The following is a 17,336-nucleotide window of genomic DNA, read 5'->3' as shown; positions in this document are numbered from 1 at the left end:
GCACAGAAGGTCACTCTGTTGATGGGGTCACTCCTTAGACTTACACCAGCCCTTCTCTCCCCAGGACTAGGGGCCTTGATTTGCTAGTTACGGGACTATTTAGGACCTCCAGGGAGGTCCCACGACTCCTATGTTCGCTTCCTGAAGCTGCCGTAAACAACTGCTGCACACTTGGTGACTCAAAGCAACAGCAAGTTATTCTCCCACAGCCTGGGAGCCAGACGGCTGAGACCCAGGTGAGGGCAGGGCGGGTTCCCTCTGGAGGCTCGGAGGGAGAATCTATCCCAGGTGTCTCCAGCTTTGGTGGCTCTGGCAATCCCTGGCTTGTGGCTCTCTCCAGCCTCTGCCTCTGTCGCCATGGAACCATCCCTACGTGTCCCTTTCTGTCTCATAAGGACACTCTCCCTGGGCTTAGGGTCACCCCAATCAACACGACTTCATCTCACGCCCTCGTTTCATTACATCTGCAAAGACGGACCCTCTTCCCAAACAGCCAGATTCTGAGGTGCTGAGTGTGAGTTCTTCAGGGACAGTATTCAACCCCTGAAGTTGGGGTGACTGTTCCTCAGTCATCCATTCTCCAACCGGCAGGGGTCTTCCCAGCACCCCCAGGAGAGGTGAGGGGCAGTGTTGAAACCCAGGGGCCTGGCGCGAGGTGGATCTGCCCGACCTGCAGAGAAGCTCCCGGGCCCTGCACAGCCTCCCGTGGACCCGCTTAGGTGTGGCTTTGGCTTGGGGTCTGGAGAGCCAGTGGGGCCCATCATCACCAGCAGAGTGCGGCAGGTGGAGCGCCAGCACCCTCCAGGCAGGAAGGGTCTACATTCTTCATTTCCCGTCTGTAGGGTGGTGTCCTGCACAGGGCCAGGGAGACCCCACTGTGCTGGGGCCATGCGAGACAGAGACCCACCTGAGGACCTCCCGTGGGCAGGTCACCGGCTGCTCCTGAGCCCTCTGCCTTTCTCTGTCAAGGCCTCAGCGCACCTCCCGGTAAGTGCTACCTGAGGTTGCTGGGGTGAGAGCTGCAGCGCCTCCGCCCACAGGGGAAAAGCGGCCGTCAGGGAAGCAATAATGGCTGTTTCCCCGCCCTCTTAGAACCTGAGGCAAGAATTTTAAAAAGTGTCTTATTTCTAAATAGACAAACATAGCATTAAATCATTATCAGACATGAGAAATGCAAAGCAGCTCGTCTGGCTTGCATTTGACTCCATTTAGTGAAAAGTAGCTTTCAACAGGGGCAGGAGGAGGGAGGAGCAGGCGGGAGAAATGAAATCACAGCTGAGAAATGCCCGTGATGGGAATGATAACAGGCCCTTTGAAAGGCACGAGGCTTTGCACGGAGAGAGCAGCCGCTCAGCGTGGCGCCCTCGTCGGGGGGTCCCAGGCACCCGTCCCCGTGGGCCAGCGCCGCAGGGCCCAGCTTCCACGTGGGCACCCCGGCTCTGCCGAGACAGACCTACGACTGGCAAGTGGGGAGTCGGGAGTGAGTGAACACGCCAGCCCACACCTCGGGTTTTGGCACAGGACATTGTGGGCTCATAAAGGGACAAGACCGGTGTTTTGCAACCCAGAGCATGCAGCAGGCTCGACCTGGGCTTGGTGCCCAGCAGGAGACCCCTCCCCGAGATGCCTCTTCTAGTGGAAGGCCAGGGGACACCCAGAATCACAACCGGCTGCAGGCCAGCGGCGGAAGGCATGGGGTCCTGACGGGCTGGCCCAAGCCCTCAGGCTACCCCACCCCAGGCGGAAGGAGCCCTCTGGGGTAGGCAGCTGTGGAGGAGTCCCAGGCCTCAACACAGCCTCAGGGAGCCAGCAAGAGGCACATGCACCACGAGCACTGAGAGTGGGGGCTGCGGGATGGAGGCGAGGCAGCCACGGCATTGCCGCCCCCCACAAGGACAGGGCTCCATGCTGACGGAGGGCTGGGATCAGGGCCGGGGGACTCATGAGACACAGTACCTGTCCACTCCAGTCCACCAGCTCCTCCCCTGGCCCACATGACCCCCTGCCCTGGCACAGCCCTGAGGCCCCTCTCCAACCTCTCCTGCCCTGCTGCCCCTTTGCAGGGCCCCTGCCACTCCGTCCTCTCTCCGCTGCCTCCTATGTGGAGAGGCCCAACCTCCTTTGAACTAAAGCCCCTCTTCATACCCTCACCCTGCTCCCCTCAGACCCTCGGCAGACCACAACGGGTCCCTGTGTGATCATCTGGGCCCCTGAGAAAGCCAGGTCCTGGGGCGGGCAGCATCCATCTCCCCCGACCAGGGGAGTGCTCTGTCCACACTCGGGTTGAATAAGGGTGTGAGGAGCATGTGGCAAATGGAGCCTCGCTGGCTGATGGCATCTCTCTCGCCAAAGGCCAGGCCGCTTTCTCGTTGTGGGCTCGAGGGATGTCCCTGCGTCCTCCAGCCCACAGGCCAGCCTGGTCCTGCTCAGGAGGGCACATGCTGCCTGCCTGCTCCTTGAGGCTGGGGGGCACCTCCTGCATCTGGCGCTGTGGTTTCCTCCTGTGCTGTGGGGGTGACAACGCAGATGCGAGAGCCCGGCAGGCTGGGGTGGGGGCCGTGTTACCGAAGCATCTCGAACAGGTGGGAGCCCTGGAGGCTTGGTCAGCTCTCTGCTGTTGCCTTGTAGGGCATCGTGGCAGCTGAAAGACCTTTCTGAGTCCTTGCTTTACAGACCAGACACGGGCAGGGAGCACCGCAGGTCCCTCCGCTGTGCAAGGACCGAATGGACTTGGGGGATCCGCCTCTCCAGGAAAAGCAGCTGCTGTCTGGTCTTCCCGGGGGGAAAACCCACGTGACGAAGAGCAGGACCCTCAGAGCAGGCAGCGTCTCTCTGCAGGGGTGGGGGAGGCAGCCAGTTCTCAGGCCACCTAGAAATGGAGGGGGCGGAGGTGAAAGTGCCCCACGCACCTCCCTGAGGAGGCACCATTAGGAGGCACCCGGGGCTGCGTGAGTGCCTTCTCAGAGCTCTGCCGGTCCAGCAGGATGTTCCCATCTAGGGTTCACCAGCACCTCAGGTGCAGGAGCTGAGACGAAGTCCAGGAGGCATCCTCAGCTTGGCCACAGTGGAGGAGATGAAGGCAGCTGGGAAAGCAGAGGCGGCGGCGCCCTCCCCGACAGCCTCAAAATCCCAACCTCCTCCTGCAGCTTCGTGGCAGATGCAGGAGGTGAGGGATGTGGCCGGCGCTGAAAATGGCAAACAAGGGGTTGCTACCTTTAGGGAGGGGCCACCTTTATCCCACGCGTGCCCACATCTGTGGGGTGTGGAGACCTTTTAGGAACACAGAAGGACCTATTTCCTTAACCATGATCTTGAGAAGTCACCTGCCATGGTCACCCACGGCACCGACTGTCCCCACGGAGGTCACCCTTCACTCCCACCCTACTGTCTGCCACAGATGTGGCCGTGGGACCAATGGCTCTAAGCACATCCCTTCCTGAGGCATGTGGGGTCCTGCAATCAGAGCGCTGGGGCGGCTTCTGCAGCAGGAGGCAGCGCCCGGCCCAGGCCCTCGCATTGACCTGCAGCCCGCAGCCCGCGGCCCACAGCCCACCGCTCAGTGTGGTCCACCCTCCACTCCTCCGCCCCCTGCACTTCCACCCAACTGCTGCCGTCTCAGAGCCGGGGTCTCAGCCCCCACCCGGGGCAGGCTTGAGCAGCCTCTCCATGAGGACAGACGGCGTGGGCTCCCTGACTGGCCCCAGCATGTCTCCTCAAAGAGAAACCGGGCTTGTGCTATAGACAGGAAGCCTCTGACACTGCGCCAGCAGACAGCACTCAAGAAAACTGCCAAGGGATGACATGTAAAAGTTTAGTATTTTGTTCAACAATTTAAAAAATAGATATAATACCAGCACAAAATATTGCACAGCAAATAATAGATTATGTTTGTACAAAATCCAGTAAGAAAAACATAATTTTATCATTTAGGATGATTCATAAAATATATTTTGAGCAACAGAGATAATGAGGGTCCCACGTGTGCAGACGGCAGCACCAGAGCCAGAGCCACCGCCACGCAGTTCACACTCACGGAACCCAGGCTTGCTGGGTGTCAGCAGCAGCTAAGCTGGACGCAGGTACTACAAAATGACCAGCGCGTGCTCTCTGCTTCCTCAGCCAAGTGGTGGGCCCTGAGGTCAAAGGCTGAGGAGAGGCGGGGAGGACGGCCTGCAGGGCAGGAGGGGCAGACAGGCCCCAGCCAGGCGGCCCAGGAAGGATGTCACCCTCAAGCCCTCACTGGTAGATGACCTTCACGCAAAATGCCTCTTCGTTTTTGTCCTCATGGTCATTGATGTAGATCAGGATCTCCTCCTCCCCGACTCTCAGACTAGGCGCAAACCGCAGGCCGATGCTGTAGGTCTCTCCACCCGCAACCTGGAAATAAGCATCCAAATCCCAGCGTCCACCCCCGGGCCGTCCCACACTCTCACCAGCAACCTCTCTGCATGGTCATGTGTATTTCCAAGGGGAGGTGACAAGGTGGGGGAGCCCTGCGGGGTGCATCCGAGGTCTGCCTTTGACTTCAGCGCCTGGGACAAGGATGGGAACCGGTGCTCCGCCAGAGGGATGCGTTACTCGGACTCGGAGCCACACTCATGTTCCAGACTGAGCTGTCGAACGTTACCACGAAAAGCCCTGGACACATCGCCCTTTCCCACGCTCAGGAGAAACTCAGCTAAATCTCCAGCTACTAAAGAGACAACGGGCCCACCCAAGTATGGCAGGGCACCTGTCACTGCCCTGGGGTTTTTGGAAGACTGCTGGTGATTGGAGGAACTCACTCCTAAATGCAGCCTAACTGCCCTCCATTCAGGTTCCCCAGGGCTCCCCCGGGAGTCCCACGCACAGCCCCACCACACCTGGAAGGAGTCCTCCCTGAACCGCAGCAGCTCCGGGTGGTCGCTGTGCAGGTGGAACGTCCTCCGGGAGGGGTAGGGGTTGGTGTAGGTGATCCTCTTGTTGACACCCTTCCCTTCGCCCACAGCCAACGTGATCTCAAAGGCCTGTGGAGGGAGGGGACAGGGAGACACTGGTCACTCACGGGTACAGCCACCAGCCCTTCCTCCAAGTATCCCCTGAGTCTACTGTGCACCGTGCATGGCCCCAGACACTGGAGAACCCTCCAGAGATCAGACAGACGCTCTCTGGAGCTTCCACCCGGGAGACAGAGAGCACAGGAGCAAACACGCGCACACCCAGCCCTGCTGGGTAAGAACTCTGTATCCAGGTAGCCCGAGTCACAGGACCAAAGTAGGGGTCCTGTAGTGCCCCAGTATTGAGCCCCCATCCCCTCAGCCTGTGCCTGCCACACATACAGACCTTAGAGATGAGCGGCTGGCGGCAGGAGAGGCACACGAGCCAGGAGGCCACCAGCTGGTGGCAATCCACGTCCACTAGGTTGAGGTGGACAAAGCGGCTGCCAGCCCTGAGGGGCCTCACACCAACATGCAGGTCCTGCACCCCACGAGGCGGCAACACGAAGACACCTTTGGGGTCCGTCTTCAAGAGCAAGAGAGGCGGGTCAGGGCAGAGCCTCTCATGGTGTGCAAGCAAGGGGCTCCTGGCCAATTAGCCAGGGGAGCCCAAGGTCATGGGTGGTTCAGGGGCAGTCGAATCTGAGGCCACAACCAACCCTGACATCACTGTGGCTGTGACTTGGGTCTGCACCTGGCAAGTCCCTCCTCCTACATGGTGATTACTCCCTAAGGGCTGCCTCCACAGAAAGAGAACTGAAGCCATCCTGGGGCTTAAAACCCTGGCCAGCTGGTGGCACCAGGGGCTGCCCTCCCACCCCATCTAACTGTGGCTTCACTAACGCCAGGGCTCCTGTCACCGTTTACCTAGCAGGAATTCTGAACACTGGCCTTTGGGGTTGGTGTGTACGTCAATCGCCCCACAATGGCACATCTAACGAAAGGCGACTGCCAGGAAGCCTCTGGTAACAGAGTCTGAGCACTGGAGGTGCTGGAAAAGCTGCCGTCAGGGCCACCCACTGTGCTCCAGCTGAATGCCCACTGCCCATCTCCCGCTGGGGTTGGAGAGAGACTCAGAACAGCCCCCAGAGAGGCCGTACCTTCAGCTCCTGGGGGTGCGAAGTGAAAGCTCTCACTTTCCTCACTGTCTGCGTCCCCCGAAGGACAAGGGACAGGCGGGTCAGCTGGCCTGCGACGCAGGAGACATCCACGCGCTGCAGGGAGTGGAGGTGGACCTGCCACGTCTGTGTGGGTGTCGCCAGCCAGCGATCCCTGCAGTGGGACAGGAGCCATCTGCACTTGTCCCGGAAGACTCAGCACCAGCCCGCGAGAGGCCAAAAAGGGCTGCCAGGAGTGTGGGCAGACAGAAGGCCACGCAGGGAAAGCCCCAGAGGACCAGGCCCCAGGAGGCAGAGCTGGGGCCTGGTGGCTCCGCCCCAGCTGCCCCCCTCCCACCCACAGCAGAGGCTCTCAGGGCACAGCAGGGCTGACCGATGGCCCCACTTGTCTGCACCCAGGATGCCACCTGGCACGAGGGTGCTTAGGAACCACATGTCAAACAAATGACAAGGCATGCTTTAGCCAAACACACATCCTGGACAAGTGTCCACGCCCAACAGGGTTCTGAGGCAAAGCCAAGAGCAGCGCCGCTCAGGAGCCAGGGTGGGGCTGGAGGTCATGCCGGCCTGAGCAAGGAAGCCCCTGTTAGCATTTCAGAGCCAAGAGCTGCTGCTTCCTAGTAAAATGGGGCTGGGTGAGGCATCTTCACGGGCTCACGAGGAAGCCACGCTGAGACGTGCTCACGTGGCCCCTCACCCTCTGGTGGGCACTCCGTGCAGGTAAGCCCCTGACCTGTCCTCAGAAGCACTGCAGGAAATCTCCCAGCTCACAGCAGTTTGAAAGGATTCTCACAGGACTTGGGGATCCGACTTAGGAGGGGAGGGGAAAGGGACCGGGTCATTTAGCCTGGAGGAGAGGGACGGGCAATTCCACCACAGTCCTCCCTCTCCGCAGGAGGGACCACAGCTTCATTCATGCTGTTTGGCCTAGGGACTTAGCAAGAAAAAGGTAACAGGGGCTTCTGGGTGGCCCTTGGCACTATCTGGAGAGAGAGGCTGACTCGTGTCCTTCCTTGGTGGGCACAGGCTGCGTCCCAAGTCACTCAGGCTGCAGGTGCCCCTCCAGGATGCCTTCCCCAGGCCCCTGCTGGCTCTGGAACTCGCAGCAGAATCCCGCCTCACAAAGTGAAGGCCCAACAGCTCCCCCAAGTTTAGGAAGGGGCCAAGCCCACTTTCAATCCACCAGTAGCCCCAGGCCTGCCTCCTCCTCTCCTCTGCCACTGCCCCTGGGTCCCCGAAGGCTGTGCACTTACGAGTAAATGATGACAAAGAAGTCTTTGATCTCCGGGCTCGGACCACTAGCTACCTTCAGAAACACGTCCCGTGGCTCCCCTGGGCTCTGCCAACCAGATGTGCAGCAAATCAGGGCACACAGCCCACTGCCCAGCTCTGCCAACCCCAGTCTGGCCCCTAAATCCGTGTGACTAGTGCACGCAGAGAGTGAGGACCAGCCCCTCCCAAAACAAATCTGTTCATGTTCTATACCAGTCAGAATTCACTATTCTGTTCACTGTCAAAGACAAAATCATTAGCTTCCTGATTTTACAAGGATCTCAATAATTAGATTCTACAGGAGATTTTATCCAGTTTGCTAACTGGTCATAACACAATTATTGCCTTATCCTTTACACAACGGTAATTAATATGTGCCTTAATTACCATTCGCTTTATTCACTTTGCTTCATGCCTTTTTAAAATTTAAATTCAGATGATCAAGGAGCTGATCTGCTAGTAGAAAAAATAAAAACACGCTCATAAAGCTCTCATAAAGATGTCAAAATAGCCCTTTAGTACCTTGGAAAAGAAACCACTTAGCGGAAAACCTAAAACGAAGAGGCTCCCGGGAGACCCCGCAGGGAAGACGATGGGGGCGCAGACTCGCTGGGAAGGATCTGCCTGAGCCGGGGCCACAACACAACCTACCACATTCTGGGTCTCACAGATGACATTCGGGTCGCTGCAACGAACATGGACTGGGGGGTCCTCACCAAGCATTCCCACCGGAGCACCTGGAGCAGGGGAAATGTCAAAAAGAGTCCTCCACATTTCCGGCCTGTGTTGAGACGGCCCCACACATTACATACTATAGGACGGGACAGGCTCATCACAGGTGCTCAGCAAGACACCTGCTGGGGAACCGGGCGCTGCCACCTTTCCCAGGACAGCATCCGAGCACTGTGTTCCCTGCGCGGACACCGCCCGTCCAGCCCACTGCCGCTTTGCTGCAGCCACCTCCGCAGGGAATAATCGAGGGGCCACAAAAAGGAAAGCACAGCTCCCTAGAGCAGGGAAGCCTGCACTCTGCTGTAAGGGGCGCCAACCGGAAACGCGGGCCATCAGGTGAGGAGGCAGGTGTTCCTCCAGGCACACCTGGACCTGGGCCGCGGAGCTGGGATTTTTTAGAAGAGCGGACTCACCCAGCAAATGCGCACCTAGTCATCTCAGAGGTGGCAAGAGGGACACCATCTCAAACCATAAAGGGAGAGAAAATTCCCCAGGCCCCACGTGCTGCTCTAACAGAACCAGGGCATGAAGCCATGAGGCCATCTGTCACCCTCAGGAGGTGCCTACTTCCAACAGGTGAGCCTGCAACATGTGGGCCGCAGGGTCAGTGCAGGACCTGCCTGGAAGCGTGTGCCAGGGCGGCAGGCGGATGGCCTTCTTCAGAAAGGAGAGCTCCGGGTGATAGAAGCGGAAGACCTGGTCCACCACGTGGGGCTGCAGCTCCACAGTCAGGCAGAGCACGGCGATAGGCTTGCCGCCACTCGCTCGGAACAAGACCTGTGAGGAGGCCACGCTGAGCGTTGGGACGGGCACGACACTCCTGAGCAGCTTCTCGTCCCTCCTTAGACAGCACAGGTATCTCCACTGTCGCCACGACCCACTCACCCTCCACTGCCATGATGGGGGAAGGGTTGGGCATCGTCAAAGACAGGGACTGAGTCTGCAGCAGCAGGTCCCTACCAGAGGGGACCGCTAAGCAAGGTCTGGCCTGGCTCCCAGCACAGGGCACCCGAGCAGCCACGCTGCTGTTATTTCTCTCCGGTACGGCACACTTCTTAAACGCCAGTGGAGAAGGTCTGCAGTCCTAAGTCAAAACTACTCCCGCCATGATTCCACCTCCCAACACCCCACGTGCAGGTGAGCAAGTCAGGCCAGGAGGTCCTGGGGTGGGTGGTGGTGGGGCCAAGTTAGTAGCCAAACACGTCAGCACAAGCTCTTTGATTTCAGATGTCAAAAAGAGGCTGTGCCTAACCAAAGGGGTTAGAAATAGAAACTTCCCTGGTTTCAAAAGAGCTACTCATTAAAAACCATATTGTCTAAAGAGGTATTAATTTCGACAACTGATAAAAAGGCTGTATTTGTTTCAAGATATACACACAGACATGTACTCACACACATGCACGCACTCACACATGCACACATGCACCCACACATGCACATATATCCACGCACATATGCACACACGCATGCGCCCACACATACATCCACCCACATATGCACCCACATGCACACCCACATGCATGCACCCACATGTGCCCACATGCACACACGCATGCATGCACCCACACATGCACATACATGCACACACATGCATACACACACATGTGCCCATGTGTGCACACACACGCATGCACAAATGCACACATGCACACACGTGCACACATGCACACACACACATCCACCCACACATGCATGCACCCACACATGTAGACATACATGCACACACACGGATGTATCCACACACATGCACGCACACATGCACACACCACCCACACATGCGTGCACACACACACATGCACACACTTCACACCTGCACACATCGAGAAGGAGACAGTGGGGCAGATCAGGAATGAAAAGATCCTTCCAAATATATCTTGCTTAATAGTTTGATTTTTGATTTAAATGTTTTTAATTTTGAAAACTAAAATAAATAGAAGTGTCAATGTATTAAAAATAAACAAATCTAACCTTCTATCAAGTTGGTGCTGTAACTACCCAGAGAAGAATTCTTTAAGGAAATTTAAATCACAGGATACAAAGGACCTAAGGACAAATGCACCTTCAGACATCTTGCACTGACAGATAGTGTCTATCCCCGGTTGGTACTGATGTTTTGAAATATACACATACACAAAGATGGCCAGTGTGGCCAGTGGTATCGCAGCCAAAGGGATTTGGCCAGTGTGGTCAGCAGATTGGTTAGATACAGAGGAAATTAGGCAAACAACTAAATATAGTCAACCAAATGGGAGCCAGGTTTCTCACGAGCAGAAATGGGAATTACAAACATGGAAAGAAGAAACCCGTGATGCTGAACTGGTGTTGGAAGAACTGCTGCAAATTCATAGTCTTTAGCACACTAGAAACAGTAGTCTATGCACATACACACACACACATGCACACACACATCTATACATTGTATATGCATGATATGCACATATGTATATGTATCTGTATATACAGGCATACACCTCTTAGGTCTCTCTGCTGACAGGGACTAGCAGCAGTGACATCCCAGTAGCACTGAGTACATCTAGCACTCAAATCTTGGTTTCTAAATGTCATTCTCCAACCAAAAGAACCTTAGTTAAATGGCTGACATTCCTGAAATGCAAGCTGAGCCTGGGGCATCCTGCTGTGCTGGGCAGTAAGGAAAGACTCAAAGGAGGACAGGGGTGAATCAACAGGACACAGGAGCTGGCCTGAAGGGGCTGCCCTCCTTAGTCAGGGACAACATGGATATGAGCAACAAAATAAACAGTAACAAAATGAATAAAATAGAAATTCATTGTTCATAAGGATATAAAAAGTAAATACGTGAATGGGGTGAAGGCACAGCTCTACCTTACTTAAAATACCAGTAATCGACAGAGAAGGAATGATGGAATTGGAAAATCCACAGCAGGCAAGCATCCCATTAACTACCAACTCGGGGTGGTCATCAGTGCACACTGAGACCTAGTGCGTAGAAGTCTGATGAAGAAGAGGGTATATGAATGGCCTCAGTATCTCCCAACAAGACACTTACTCATGACTTTCTGATTACTAGACACAATTTTTTTTTTTTTTTTTTTTTTTTTTTTTTTTTTTTTTTTTTTTTTGAGACAGAGTCTCGCTCTGTAGCTTGGGCTGGAGTGCAGTGGCCGGATCTCAGCTCACTGCAAGCTCCGTCTCCCGGGTTTACGCCATTCTCCTGCCTCAGCCTCCCAAGTAGCTGGGACTACAGGCGCCCGCCATCTCGCCCGGCTGGTTTTTTTTGTATTTTTTAGTAGAGACGGGGTTTCACCGGGTTAGCCAGGATGGTCTCGAGCTCTTGACCTCGTGATCCGCCCGTCTCGGCCTCCCAAAGTGCTGGGATTACAGGCTTGAGCCACCACGCCCGGCCACAAATATTTCTTAATTGATATTACAGGAAAAAAGCATGGCAGATGCCATTTTAACTGAATGGAAACAGTAACATCGCCAGTAACAGGACAAAGCAACATGGTGTCCCTCACAGTATGATGCTCGGAGAGGACACAGCAAATGTCTGTGGAGTCCCTGTCCCAAGTGCATCACCTGGGTCTAACCGAACCCAGGTCTAACCGAACCGAGGCCTAACCGAACCCGGGTCTAACGGAACCCGGGTCTAACCAAACCTGGGTCTAACCGAAACCAACACCAGACCAGGCCCACTGGGCACACCCTGCAGCATAACCGCCTATGCCCTTCAGAACAGCCACAGCCACGCCAGAGGGACTCCATGGGCAGCGGGCTGCTGGGGGCCACTGGGTGGGCCGTCTTTCAAGAACTGGGACATCTGCGAATGTGAACGGGGCCTGTGATGACAGAAGAGGAGTGTCTAATTTTCATGGCTCTGCCTTGGCTGTAGAGGACAGTGGCCTTATTTTCAAGACAACCCAGCTCGAAGTGTCATGGAGTAAAGGGCATTACCTGATAATTTATTCTCAAATTGTTCAAGAAAAATGCATAAACAGAGAATAGTGAGGCAACCATGGCAAAGGTCAGTGATCGGGAAGGCTGGGAAAACCCCATGTGGGGCCTCCGCACTCTTCCTGTAACTTTTCCCTAAGTTCTACATTATTTCAAAATAACTACTTTTTATAACAACAACAACAAAAAGGCACAGGAGTTAACCTGAAAAGGATGGCAGTGGCCAGAGAGAGGGCAGTTCCAGCATCTAAGAGTGAAGCCTCCATGGGATGAGACATACAAATATAAAGCCCAGGTGTCCATCACGAGACACCACAAACACGGACTGTCTCTGGAGGGTGCTAGGACGCAGCTCACTTATTTGAAAATTGAAAAATAAAGGGAATGATTCTAACATTCATCCTCACTTTCAAATACCAAGTAGATTTTAGGGTAACCAAACCACTGATGGGGAAAGTTCTTGTTTGTAGGAAAATCACAGGAAGAATGGCAGGACTGCAATTTCACCTTGGATGGAACATGTGTGGGCCAGGAGCCTCAGCTGGATGCGAACGAGGGAGAAGCGGGTGACAGCAACAGGCCATCAGCACCTGAGCACGGTGACAGCCAGCATGGCCTCTGTGGGTGCCCTTCGTGGACGACGTGACCTGCCCACTGAGCAACTCCAGAGGCGGCGCACCCCAGGCCAGCGGGTCCCAACCCAAACACACCAGCTGTAGAAAGGCCCGTGCTTAGAGCCCCAGCAGACGATGCTGAGATCCGTGTTGACGGGGGCAACGATGACAGCATGCAGTCACGATAAAAAGAAAAGTCCTCATCGGTCCGAGATACACACTGCAGTAATTATGGGTAAACGAACACAATGCCTAGGATTTCCCTTCGAACTCCAAATTCATGTGAAGAGATCATATTTTTGACATAAAGATTATTTTAAGGTGAAAACACCTGAAATCTTTATCTGAACTTCCCTTATCTGACTAGTGCACAGCCTCCTGAAAATGCAGCTGCCATTAACCCCCTATGTGAAAGTGAAAGCATCCTGCAAATTCCAGGAAGGTCACAGACTGCCCATGCCTACAGCACAAAGAGACAACAGAACGTCCCTGTCTTCCCATGGAGGCCGTGGCCCTCGCCCCCTTCATGCTACATTGGAACACAAACCTCGACCTCTGGGCATTCGGCAAGCTACTCACTTCCCAATGCTGTCACGGCTCACGATGGTAAGGCGCATCTTTCCTCCCATCCCTCTGTCTATTGTCATCCACCTGCAGGCCTTGCCATTCAGACCTAAGCTAGCAGAGGAAAACCTTCCTCCCAACAGTTCTGGCAACAGGATGTGATGGCTGGGACTTCCCACACATGTAAGGAAAAGGTATTAACCTAGAGCACTCAATAAAGAACAGATGTATTCCTTAGATCAAGGCAAAGCTGTGGCTGCATTTAAATAAAATAAAGCAAGTTTTCACTGGTGATGGGGCCTGGTGGACACACAGGGCCAGGCTGCAACCACAGTGAGACCCGGGCCACAGGGACCCCACAGCCTCAGGCCGGGACTGCGCTGAACTCTGAATTCTGTCCTCCAGGCAAGGTGTAGGAAAGACCAAAGCTTTTGCATTTTGTTTTTCACTTCCCAACTACAAAAGGCATGTTTCTACCGAATAAAGAAAAACCTTCAGAAACTGCCATAAAGCAGCAGTGTCTCAAGCTCCTCCTGCGAATGTCTCAGCCAGCTACTGAGAAGCAGGTGCCTTACTACACGGCCTTCACTTAGCAAGGGATATAACCAAAGTCTAAGTCTTATTTCCAGAAAGAACCACACCACACATTCACACACCAGGGAATGCTGTGTGTGAGGCTCACAGAGTGGCCACAGGCTGTGGCAGCCACCATGGGAACCGCGGCTTCACACCCGGAGAGCCCTGGCTGTGAGAAGGCGGCCACCGAGGAGGCATTTCCCACCAGACACCAAGCAGGCTGTGCCAGCGCCCAGACGGAGCTGCCCTGCCCAGCGAGGACATGGAGAAGGCCATTCCCAGGCCCATACCACCCCTGCCCTGACCTGGCCCCAGCCCTCCCCTCCAGGAGGGGAGAGAAGGACACAAGGCTCAGGCCCTGGGAATACCCTGGAAGCCCCGAGATCAGTCTGTCCTCTGTTGCCCCTTTACCTTGGCGTGTTTAGTGGGCACTGCACTGGACTTCCAAGGTGACACGGCGTCCGTGCCCTTCTCGTTGCTCAACCCAGAAGAGGCCTGCAGGAACCAATCAGCACAAGCAGGTCAGGGAGCGACACCAACTAGGTGACCAGCACCTGTGCTTAGAGACACCACTGCCACCCAGCTGGGAGCCACCAGCCTCCTCTCACACTGACTCTCCGGGCAGCAACCATCACCAACCGGCCTCACTGTGCCAGAGAAGGCTGAGGCTGCCAGGAGCAAAGGAACAGTAGATCCCAGGTGGAAACCCAGCTCTGCCTGAAGCCAAAGGCCTGAGGTCCCACCTGCTGTCCTCACAGCCCTTCCCAAGAGCCAGCATGGAACCCTGTGAATGAGCCTCTAGGGACATCTCAAGTCCACCTTAAGCGATGACCATCACCCTAGAGAGCTGACCCCAAAAGGTCAAAAGCTGAAACACACACTCCATGCCCATGCCTGCCTCATACACCCAGGCATGACACACCCCCTGCAGGCACGCCTCACACACCACGCCTGCACACAACTGCATGCCTGCACACACACACAGACCCCCACACGCACCACTCCTGCACGCGTGCCTCACATACACCCCGCATACATGCCTCCTGCACACATGCCTCACATATCCCCCCTGCACACATACCTCTTGCAAATACACCTGCTGCACGCATGCTCCCTGCACCCATGCTCCCCACACACATGCCAGCAAAGCTGCATCTTGCATAGAGCAGCCAGTGCTGCAGTCGGAAGGGACCAAACAACATTAACTGGAAAGAAGATGCTAGAAAATGTCAATCCATTAGATTCACTGGGCTTTAAGAAGCCCTAACAACCAACCCAGTAAAGAAAATTAGGAGGAGATGGTCCAGCCCGACACCCATCAGGCTGGAAAAGAGAAGCGGCTGGTTGCCACTCTCAGTGTACATGCCAGGGCTCTTACTGAGCACAAAGGGGAGTGGATGGCAGCCCGAAGGCTAGTCCATCTGCCACAGGCACGGGAGGGACACTGGTGGAGACTGGAAGCATTCTCAATTTCCCACTGTCGTCAGCCAAATGCAACTTCCTTGTGTGCCTGACACCCGCACCTGCACCATGGCCAGCTGCCCAGCAGAGAAGCTCTGGAACTTGAAGGGGATGTGGGCGGTCTCGTGGGGGCGCAGGTAGAGCTGGGGGGCCAGGCTGCCGCGAAGGTGGAACATGTCCTCCTCCACCGGCGTGTGCAGGCCAGCAGCACCCTTGAAGTCCCTCCACTCCTGACTGTCCACGATGACACTGGGGAAGGCAGTGTCCAGGCGTCAGGACAGTTCTTCCCAGGAAGGCCCACAGGAGGCTGCATCCCACCCACCAAGAGCAGTGCTCAGAGGAGTGGGAGAGAGGAGCCGAATCGCCTCGGCTCTCGGGCAGAATTCAAGCCAGCTCAGCAGGGGAGCCGGCTGCACCGGACACAGATCTGGGCTGGGGCAGGATGGGCGTTGCTGAGACCTCACCTGAGCTCAGGGTTGTCGATCTCCACGGTCACCGTGTGCTGTGTGTTGTGGGGGTTCTTAAGCACAAACTCAAAGAACTCGGCGACCCCCAGTGTGGCATGGAGCGTGTGCTCCGTGGTGATGGCCAGGCTCAGCAGGCTGGCGATGCTCTCGGCCTTCGTGCGCTCCCGGTAGGCAGCGATGACCTGTAGGTCCCGCAAGTGCTGTGTGCGGACGCTCTGCTGGGCCTGCGGACAAGAGGACATGGGCGGACAGGGTCCCAGGCACACTCTCCTCCACGAGGGGCTACTGCTGGCCGCCCACCACCCATGATCTCAGAACAGGACATTTCTCCACCAGCATCGCCACCACCACCCGCTTCCTTGACCATGTAGTCTGGGTGGAACTGGCCAGCCCCACCCAGGCGTGGATCTCAGGCAATGCTGGACAGAGATCTGCTGGCTGCGTCCCCGACATGGAGGTCCACACAGCACCCTTGCCTGCTCCTGAGAGACTCTTCACAGCCGCAAGCCTGGCCCCCCGTACAGTGGAGAATTAGGAACAGTGGTTTCAAACAAGAGAAAAGAATGGCCTCAAAACTATGGTGACAGGCCTCACCAGCCAGGTCCCCAACACAATGTCAGGAGCCCTATCTGGGCCCAGAGTCCACAGGAGAGGACATGCCCCCGGCCTGCAGAGTCTCGGTCACACCGGGTCAGAGTCCGGGCAAGCAGCACGCTGCCTCAGCAAGGCTCAGCCACCCCTTGCTCTGACGCCCCAGGGACTCAAGGGGCTTAGCCAGCGCACATGGGTTCTACAGGTTGGAGACTGGCTTGTTTTTCTTGTGGGCCTTACAAGAAAAAGTGAGGCCCTCTAGAGGCTGCCTTGCAAGATCTCAGGCCTAGAAGGGGCCACCCCCATGCCAGAGAGTCAGCCAGCCTAAGTTACTCCAAGAAGCCGCTGTGGCCGGGCGCTGGGAACCTTCTCTCTACCAGAGGAGGCTGAGGCGTCAGAGAGATGGACTGACTTGAATGCTTTCAGGATTTAACTCAAAAGGTGAGGACAAAATTTGATTTCTGACTCAAACGACTTTGGACATTCACTTTCCAACCTCCAAAGCTTTGGCTTTCCCTTTGCCAGGGGGATTGGAGCTGGGCCTTTCACACTTGGGGCCTCCGTCAGAAGTTATCATCAGAGCTTTTCAGGAGTTGAACCTCTGACAGGCTGTGCTGGACAATGGGGCCAGACATGAGTTAGGATGAGAAACAGGGCTAGGGCTGAGAGTGGCTCCTCACTTCCAAGCTCATGCTGACAGAGCTAAGGTTATCCAGGCTGGGGGCCTCCAGAGGCCACAGCTTCAAGCCCTGCCAGTTGGGATGAGGGAGGAAGGGAGAGAGGGAGGTGGGGTGGGTGTTCTGAGGCCTGGGAGGAGGCCCAGCCATGCCCTGGCCCTACCCCTGGCCTCCGTCTAGTCCCTCCCTCCTCCCTGACCACTGAGCCCACCAGTCCTGCAGGCTCAGCCCAGGCCTCCCCACCCCATGTCCTCTCACCATGCCTGTTTCTCACCCCATCAGACTGAACTGAGCCTAGGTAGGGACCGAGGCGTCTGCATCCACCTTTGAGCACCAAGGCCTCACTGGCCGGGAG

The 17,336-nt window shown here is 55.9% G+C and overlaps 1 protein-coding gene across 3 annotated transcripts in view; it reads right to left on the bottom strand.

Moving 5' to 3' along the window:
• Positions 1-3,797: 3,797 nt before the first annotated feature.
• Positions 3,798-17,336, bottom strand: part of NPHP4 (nephrocystin 4) — a 143,559-nt gene continuing 130,020 nt past the window's right edge. For all 3 annotated transcript variants that reach the window (XM_030942780.1, XM_030942779.1, XM_030942781.1), the window contains 10 exons: positions 15,711-15,937; positions 15,309-15,495; positions 14,197-14,280; positions 8,719-8,875; positions 8,018-8,103; positions 7,348-7,433; positions 6,077-6,248; positions 5,323-5,502; positions 4,863-5,006; positions 3,798-4,377 (listed from right to left, as the gene is read on the bottom strand). In XM_030942780.1, the coding sequence (XP_030798640.1) occupies positions 4,237-4,377; positions 4,863-5,006; positions 5,323-5,502; positions 6,077-6,248; positions 7,348-7,433; positions 8,018-8,103; positions 8,719-8,875; positions 14,197-14,280; positions 15,309-15,495; positions 15,711-15,937 (1,464 nt within the window). In that variant the 3' untranslated portion in view covers positions 3,798-4,236. The remainder of the gene's footprint in view (positions 4,378-4,862; positions 5,007-5,322; positions 5,503-6,076; positions 6,249-7,347; positions 7,434-8,017; positions 8,104-8,718; positions 8,876-14,196; positions 14,281-15,308; positions 15,496-15,710; positions 15,938-17,336) is intronic.

This window comes from Rhinopithecus roxellana, chromosome 12 (assembly GCF_007565055.1).
Source record: "Rhinopithecus roxellana isolate Shanxi Qingling chromosome 12, ASM756505v1, whole genome shotgun sequence".
NCBI lineage: Eukaryota > Metazoa > Chordata > Mammalia > Primates > Cercopithecidae > Rhinopithecus > Rhinopithecus roxellana.
Note: the sequence above shows the minus strand (reverse complement) of the source record. Positions and strands in the feature narration are given on the sequence as shown.